Here is a 9,227-nt window from a genome sequence, read left to right as displayed (position 1 = left end):
CGTACACGTGCGTGCGTCGATGCATCGGTGCACGTAAACACGTGCGTGCATGAGTCGTGTGCGTGCGTGTAGTACGTACACGTACTAGTGCTAGCGCCATATCGTGGAGGTTAAGCTAACTCGAGTTATAGCGTCTAACACGGGCCTTAACTCGAATTAAGGTAAACTCGAGTTAAAGACCCCGTGTAGACGCTTAACTCCGAGTTAAGGTTCGTCGCTGTAGTGTGTGTGTGTGTGTGTGTGTGTGTGTGTGTGTGTGTGTGGTGGTGGTGTGTGTGTGTGTGCTGGGTGTGTGTGTGTGTGTGTGTGTGTGTGTGTGTGTGTGTGTGTGTGTGTGTGTGTGGGTGTGTGTGTGGTGTCTCACTCTTGCGTCTCTCTCTCTCTTTTTCTCTCGATCTATAGATCTATCCATCGTTTTTTTCGCCTCGATCTCCTCACACTGTCTCTCTCGCTTGGGCACTCTCTTTCGCTTTCTCCCTTTTTCCTCTCTCCTCTGTCCTGTCTCACTGCATCCTCTCCCCCTCTCTCATTATGCCGCCTTCCGTCATTATTTATCTGCTCCCTTGTCTCTTATCTCTCCGCACTTCGCTGTCTCTCTCTCCTTCTCCTCTCTCTCTCTCTCTCTCGCTCTGACTGCCTCACTAACTCACTCACTCTCTCTCTCTCTCTCTCTCTCTCTCTCTCTCTCTCTCTCTCTCGTCTCTCTCTCCTCTCCTCTCTCCTCTCCTCTCTCATCTCTCTCTCTCTCTCTCTCTCTCTCTCTCTCTCTCTCTCTCGTTCTCTCTCTCTCTCTCTTTCCTTCTATCTTTCTCCCTGTGTCTCTCTGTGTGAATTCTTCTCTTTCTTTCTGTGTTTGTCTGGCTGTCTATCTCTCTCACAACCAGTTGCACGACATTAGAAGCACAGGAGCTAGGGTAGACGCAATGAAGCACACGCACCGCCCGCGGTGCAAAATTTGGACCATTTATATTCATATAAGTTATATGGAGAGTATAATAAAGGGAAACGAGTAGAAGATTGGAAAAGTGATGACCCGAAAATACTAAAACCAGCACTAGAATATGTTAGAAAGTCATTATCAATCAGAGAAAGTAAAATAATTAAGGCTAACTTGTAGACAGAATTTCCTTATCTACAGGATTTCCCTGCACATTCCAAAGAGAGAATCAGTACATTGTGAAATACAAGATAGGTACCCCAATCAATGTACAATTGATACAAGATAGAAGTGATGAAATTATGAATCGACCACTCATCTCTTTAAATTTTGACAGTTTGACACAAATCCCCTTCCATACACTGCATGCAGTTTGATCATAGATATAGAATAAACAATATAGAATAAATGTTTATTCTATATCTATATGGCTATGCCTATGGTTTGATACAAATCAGGAGTAGATAATAGGGAATTCCCTATTATATACCCTATAGGGGATATACCCTATAGGGGATATACCCTATAGGGGATTCGATTCCTATTATCTACTCCTGATACAAACAAAGATTATATACAATGTAATGTATTGTATATGATCTTTGATACAAATGTACTTCGCGGGCGACCGGAAGTAACTCCTGCTCTAGCTCCCGGCATGCAACTGTTCACCAACCTTGTCAAACATGGCGCGAATTTAAGTTCACTACAAAATGACACGGATAACGAATCTGCCTGATAATACACTGATGGTCGTCTTCCGTTTACTCGATGGTCGTTCTCTTGCCAGTTGTCAAAACACATGCGTTTTTTGGTACAATATCATCGCCTCCTGGTCAGATGCTTGGAAAGCTTGCGTCCTTGCGGAGATCGAACCTTTCGTCGTGTGGTTTCTGTTCTGTCAACACTGGGGTCTGCGAATGCAGGAGTACAGTGTCATCTGGACGAACCCATGTTTAAATTACAGACAATTCAATGTTCACGTTGTGAACGGTCTTGCCAATCGCGCTGAGAGTGAACTTTCCAGCTTAGCAAATGAAACTCTCCGATCAGACACTTATAAAGTGCCTAGTCTTTTGAGTCGCAAGTCGAATGTAGATTGTAAAAACGGTGTTGGATTGACATACTGCTGTTGCAGAACTCCTAGTTCGATTACTATTAATAACAATAAGCAGCTATGGAAAAGAGTATACAGCACATGGTGTAGAAGTGCGAAGCTTGAGTCTTGTGTGAGACTCACTAAGCTTATCAACTCACAAAGAAAAATAACAACCGTCAAGGCAATAGGTTACGTATTTATTTTACCTGGAGTTAGCTCTAGTACTATAGCCCGCTTACATTAACTGCCGCTGGGCTATAAAACGACCCATGGGGCATATGCGATGGACCAACTTATTCCCGATTATATCCGGCTATAAAACATCTGTGGTAGGCAATTAATGCCTCTTATCCGAAGTGAATATGTCTTAAGTTATAGCCGCTACTAAAATTGAACCTCTAACTATCGTTGCAATGGTATACTTGCGGTATTTCTTGTGAACAAACATTCGATTTGTGAACTTGAAACGGCCATTTCTGGCGGCGCTGCAGCAGCGCCAGTCGGCGGGAACTATGTATTTCCGCACGTGGAGGGGTGGGCGGGTTGGGGTGGTTGTGGACAAAAACATATTGTTGTTGTCAAGTAACAAATTAAGCGATCAAAAGAGATTGTAATATAATTAGTTTTGTCATGAAAGATGAACAAATTACTATTATTAATTTGTTACTTGACAACAACAATGTTTTTGTCCACAACCAACACAACCCGCCCACCCCTCCACATGCGGAAATACATAGCTCCCGCTGACTGGCTGGAGTAAGTTGGTCCCGAGCATTCGTAATGGTTGATGCTATAGCCCAGCGGCAGTTAATGTAAGCGTTTATAGTACTATAGCTAACCTGGAGTACAATAATATAACAAACGCAGTGGCTATATGCCCGGCAGCCGGGCACGGTCTGCGATTTCCTAAATGCCCGGCAGTTTTCCATAATTACACGTGTACACATGTGTTTGCTTATTTAGCATATATATCATATGGCATGCGCTATTTCACATAAGCCTGTATGGTCGAGTGGTTAAAGCACTGGCTTTATGTCTGAAAGGTCGATGGTTCAAATCCCGGCTGGTTTTTAATTATTTTCCTGTTTTCTGTATTTTTCTATCTTTATCCGTTTAACTATTGTTTTCCAATTAACGGAAATATTGACATGATTTATTTACAACAATTTAATTAAAAAAATTTATTTTTATTTAATTAAATTTATTAGTGTTAATTAAATTTAATTAGGGTTAGGGTTAGGGTTTGTCAGAAAGATCTGAACGACCCAGGTCAAACAGAGTTCAAACTGCCGGGCATTTAGGAAATCGAAGACCGTGCCCGGCTGCGGGGCATATAGCCACAGCGTATAACAAAAGCTAATAATATAGTCATAATGTATAATTATCTCTTTATAGTAACATCTTTAATCTTTCATTATTTTATCTTTGAAGTGGCTGGAAGTACGGCAGCCAACGTTCGTTGAAGCCCCTTTTTGGCGTATGTTTGAGGGCTGAGACAATTTTTTGCGATCTTCTGATGTAAAGTTTACAATAATGTTTATTTCATACCTAATCCGAGTGTTTTCTAGCTCATCAAAACTCAAATCGTGAATTTATTTCCCAAGGCGTTATTTCGAAGTCTGCCGCCATCCGCTGCCATCTTTGTCTCGTTTGTATGAAAGCGAATGAACTGCCGTACCTCCAGCCACTGCCTTTTATCGATACTACTTGCTAATGTTATATGCGAGGCATTTACTGTGTTTTGGGTCTGGCAAACTTTCAAAGCCGGAGCTATTTTGCGACATTCCATAAATCTTCTGACATGCCTTAATTTCCAGCTGTGTTTATTTTTGACAATTCCATCATAGACGTACCATGCATGTGTAATTAGTGTGATGTATATATCTGATTTGATTGAGTTTTCCTGTGTATTTGGGGCTCTTACGACACGCTAAATTGACTCCAAATAACAATTGTGGATGAGTTGTCCGATTGCTTTCTGAAATTCATGGGGAAATCATTGATATGATAATGCTATTGTCTGATCCTGATTGTGCTATATATACTGCTAACTTTAGTTATATGTGTGTATGCCGAAAAATTCACATGGGGGAAAAAACCAACTATTTATATGCTATTTTTTCTAATAATTTTGTTATAATATGTTGGGCATTGATCAATGTCACGATAGCATCCACAATTTATCTTAAACAGGATCAGATGGCTCACTATTACACATTTCCGAAGATTCTGTTTGAAAACTGTGCCCAGTTGCCTAGCGGGGGAATGTGTCATCATTTGCAGAACATGGCTGACATTGTGAACTAATGAAGTGATATACCGCACAGTGATTTCTTGACAGAATCGGCAAGTGGAAGTGATGATAATGAAAATAGCGAGTTCTCTGAGACTGATGAATTGGTTACAGGAGGAGAAGTAGTAACTGGCCTGCGCATGTATGAACCAGATGCATCAGATGAGGAAGTGAGAGGCGCAGGCACCGTTGAAATAGCGAAATAATTCGAGACTGAACGTTGATTGCCTGAGTGAATGGTAAGCCTAATTTTTAGCTCATCTGACGAAGTCGGATGCAGCTTGTAGAATCGCATGAGCGTCCGTCCGTGATCCGTGTGTCCGTCAACAGTTGGGCACAAATCTTAACCGCTCGACGTTCGGTCACGATACTGTCAGGGGCGGATCCAGAGGGGTTGAGGGAGTCCGGACCCCCCCTTTTTACCAAAAAAAAAGGAAAAAAAGCATACACACACACGCGCGCGCGCACACACACTTTTCTTATATTGTCTCCATAAAAAAATCTTAAGGTTAAAAATATTATCCATTGCGGAAATGAAACTCGCTTACTATATCCCGTTTGTCTCGCAATGGGTGGTCCAAAAGATAATAGATAATAGAAGAACACGACGTTTCGTGCGCTACTGCGACACTTCGTCAGGTGATGCGGCGACGTTGCGCGTGAGGTTATATATATCTGAGGAGAGTAGAGTAGGTGGAAAAGGTTTTAACAACTGGATTTCTGGTAACTGGAACAGGAACCACATCGTAATCTGCATGGGTGACTAGCATTACTATGAACCAGTTCACTTACACCGTATATACAGAAGTGTTGATGTTCAAGCAGTCGCACACATGTCAGGGAATTGATGGAAGAGTTACCCATCATGAAATTATTTCAATGCTTTTCTAGGAGACTTTATTGTTGCTGGTGAATACGATGGAGTAGTGTCTCTCTGGAATAGCATTTCATGCCGTGAACTAGGGAGATGCAAGCGACATAAACAAAAAGTTGGTGATATTGCCCTGTATAGGATAACAGGTGCGTTTGTTGGATATTTTTGTCTTCCTAAAGCGGCCATAATTTTCCATAGGTATAGTTGTAAATTATATGCATCATGAACATGTATGGGTTTTAAATGTCTGTGTTACCTAAAATGTCTAATTAGTAATTTACAACACAAATTATCGGCAGGATAATTAAAACCAGTGTAACTGAAAATTCAGCTGAAAGGGATGGTAATGGTCTCTAATGAATCTATTAAATATAAACATCATGGCATAGCTTCTTGTTTAATATGTTTACATCACAAATTTATTTAAAATTAGTGTTTTCTGAATGACTTTTTGTATAATTTTGCTATGAAAAGCACATATAATATTTCCAGTGTTTGTGCCAAAAAAATTATTTTCCTAGATTTTATGTTGTAAAAGTTGACAAATACGTTCCTTGCACGCACTGTTCTATTTAAAACACTGATATGATCGCTTTTATTTTATTTGAACAGATGATAGTCACACAGAACACGAGTGCTGGTGTGCAAGGTGTCATATTGTCATTGCATTAACCGTATCACCTCAGTGTGATAACATTGCATTGAGCTGGATCAACCTGAGGCTTGGAAGCATAGAAGCTGCCAAAGACATAAATCACACAGCAACAGGCTACTATAGTGTGAGGTGAATTGGTTTTCATACAAATTGGTCATCATTGTAATTACGTTGTACCAAGTCGGGACAAGGTTCTCGTAATATTGCAAATGTTTGGACAAAGATTTTAAAATATACTTGCAGATGTTCACTGACAAACTTGAAGAATTCCAATATCATAGAATTCCTTAATATTTCCCTAAACATTAGGCCTCACGCATTGTGCATATATAGTGAATTTTGCTGCTCCATATCAATAAGAAATTATTTTCAAGGATTTGAAAAGTTGCCCTACTTATTTTTAATTTTAATATTACTGTCGCTGAGTAAGTTTATTTTTATCAATAATGTATTTCATTCATTTAAGTATACACATAGTTCAGTATGCAATATGATATTATATACTTGTTTATTTTTTCTTCCACTACAGTTAACTTATAGACTGGTTGAGATCCGAGAATATGCTGACCCACGGTAGGAACCAATACCATTTTGGTTTCTTATCATTTTTAACAATTTTCAAGTATAATGGGGAATCCAATGCCGAGTCGTGTCAAGCCGAAAACTTATTCTAAAAGGGTCAATTTCGCGATTCAAAATGGTGCCTAAAACGTACTAAAGCTCACCAAAATGTAATCGTATATGTTATAAAAAGTTATTTTACCTGCATTTATCTTTATTTATGATAGGGTAAGATACTTCCAAGCCATCCCAACCTGTTTTGATGGCGATCTGGTGTCAAATTCCAAGATGGCCGCCAACATGGCCGCCGTAGCCTAGTAAACATGTAATTATCATAACGTAAGAACCCCTGGGTCACTTTTGATGTTCTTGGGGGTAAAGATGTATTTTTGCAACATACAACGTTGATTGCTACATGTTTTGTAATGACGTGGGGTCAAGGTCACACAGTTTCAGCCAAGAGCAATCTCCTTGCCATATTCAACCCAATTGCTACGTCACTGGTAGCAGGTATGCCGCAATCGTGCGTAACTTGGTGACGATATGATGGCACGTGCGTAGGGTGAAGAGCGAAGCTCTCTCGCTCTTTCGCTCTCTCTCTCTGTCTCTGTCTCTGTCTCTGTCTCTGTCTCTGTCTCTCTCTCTGTCTCGCGCTCCTAACAAAGGTGTCACTACGCACGACTTAAATGTTACGTTTATAACCGTAGCAACAGACCTCAGATGAGCCCACTCACTCTGCGGCACTTGTTAGCTGAGCTGACGAAGTCAGATGCAGCTTGTAGAATCGCATAATTATCCGTGCGTCCGTCCGTGCGTGCGTCAACAGTTGGGCACAAATCTTAACCGCTCGACGTACAGTCACGATATTCGGGACGTCGGTGGGGATCGCGAAAAGGACTCGGGATGTCAAATTTGGGGGTCAATGGTCAAAGGTCAATATGTGTCAACGGAGGGGGAATATTTCCCCCTTAACTTAAGGTATAGGAGGAAATACGGAATGGCGGCACAAATCTCAACGGAATCTTGACCTACGCTCTTAATATTCGATGTATAGTGTGATGGGGAGTAAACCCAGCGCGAAATTGGAGGTCAAAGGGCAGTGGGGGAAAGGTCAGATATCAGACATTTTCTGAGGACATGGTCTAACGGACTGAGTGCAAAACTTTTTTGTTTCAGCGCTGACCTACCGTATTTATCATTTTATTGAAAGGACCATAAAATGTACTTTCCTCTGACGTGCGAAGAGTAAGTGTCTGATAACCTTTTGATTCTCAAGAGGAGGGTTAAACATGGATTTGTTGACTGTTAACAAAGGACTGAACTGCTTTTGCTATTAGAGCCCCCTCCCCCACCACCACCACTACGCTCGCGCTCGACGCATAGCCATGATAACATGTTAATATAGCGAAATCATTAAAGTTGCACAGCTGTATCTTTACTACTGTACTACCAGTAGGTATAGCCTATCATAGATTTTAGATCTGTATTAGTAGTATCCTAGATATATGCTCTGGGCGCGAACACGGTGGCGGGAGGGCGCACTTGTTCGGTTGCCAGTGAGTTTATCAGAAGAATACCTGGCTACAGTACACGTCAGTTGAGCGCTGTTGCTCTGCGGCACTTGTTCTTATTCACCGTTTTCCTACAGATATTGCGGCGCCTCTTTAAACTAAAAAGAAAAAGTTGTCTATATAGGGCACGTTTCTTTGGGACGAATCCGTCTGATCGAGATCATATGATCCTGATCCGACCAAACAAACGCAAAACTCACTTTCGCCGGTTCACGTTTCGCTGTGACCTATCACGGGATGGTTCATAAAAAAGAACAAGCTGTGATTGGCTGAGGCGCGGGCCGCCATATTGGATCCCGTTCGAATCCGCCTCACTAGCAGGGTCGGGTTCGATGGATCGAGATCAAGTAATCCGACCATACAAAGAGTCAGATCAACGAATCCATCGGATCGATCCGACCAAACAAACGCTCCCTATAACTTTAAAGATCACCAACACGTCAATTCTATTCAAGTGCAATTTATTTCTAATCTGCTGACTCCAACATGCCGGCCCATTCTCCCCCGACACGCCATCTATCGGCACGTATAGCAACTAAGTATATATATATATATAGATATATAGCAGAGTAACATTACAGTAGCAATAGCAGTAGCAGCAGTAGTAGTAGCTCCAAGAAACGGTCTTGCTAATCACTTTGTATTACAATCGTATAGTACAGTTGTATACTTTGTATAGACAATCAGTCGCACAGCCTCTTCGGGCTACAGTGTACGATCGCACTTAGTAGTATCACAAGCAGTAGCAGCAGCTGATGTAACAACTATTAAGTACTGCAGAAGTAGCAAGAAGTAAGTAACCGGTGACTACTCAGGAATCTAATCATGAGGGTGAAACACTAGAGTTCTACATCGTTCTCCTAAGCTGATGGCATCAAGAAAAAATCAAGCAATCAAAATGATGAGCTATCGTAATAATTTGTTCAATGCTGCAACTTTACTTTACAGTTGTAATGTTTGTTACGGGATGCGTCTCGCAATAAGTTATGTTATGTTGAGTGCACCGCAATACCGTGCTGCACAGCGCGACTGTGGCGCGCATAGACATCCTATGGTGGCGCGACCGTAGACAGCCAGCTACAAGCGGAACTAATGAGTCACGTGAGCGTGTGTTAGCGGGACAGGCGTGTTCAGGTGTAGAACAACAGTAGAAGCCGTCCATAGGCTGCAGGCCTGAATAAGCATCGAACAGAAATTAATTAAAAATACTCACACTGTTACTGCACTTACAAAACAT

The 9,227-nt window shown here is 41.5% G+C and overlaps 1 protein-coding gene across 2 annotated transcripts in view; it reads left to right on the top strand.

Moving 5' to 3' along the window:
• Positions 1–1,614: 1,614 nt before the first annotated feature.
• The window catches only part of LOC106809641, a 17,796-nt gene continuing 10,183 nt past the window's right edge, over positions 1,615–9,227 (top strand). Inside the window, exons 1-4 of one of the 2 annotated variants that reach the window (XR_001393892.1) lie at positions 1,615–2,224; positions 4,444–4,568; positions 5,221–5,349; positions 5,816–5,987. Coding sequence is in view for 1 of the 2 variants with exons in the window: in XM_014812804.1 (XP_014668290.1) it covers positions 1,651–2,224; positions 5,221–5,349; positions 5,816–5,987 (875 nt within the window). In the remaining variant the exon portion in view is untranslated. The remainder of the gene's footprint in view (positions 2,225–4,443; positions 4,569–5,220; positions 5,350–5,815; positions 5,988–9,227) is intronic. The other variant, XM_014812804.1, reaches the window with a different exon arrangement.

Source organism: Priapulus caudatus, unplaced genomic scaffold (genome assembly GCF_000485595.1).
Source record: "Priapulus caudatus unplaced genomic scaffold, Priapulus_caudatus-5.0.1 Scaffold370, whole genome shotgun sequence".
Classification (NCBI taxonomy): Eukaryota; Metazoa; Priapulida; class Priapulimorpha; order Priapulimorphida; family Priapulidae; genus Priapulus; species Priapulus caudatus.
Note: the sequence above shows the minus strand (reverse complement) of the source record. Positions and strands in the feature narration are given on the sequence as shown.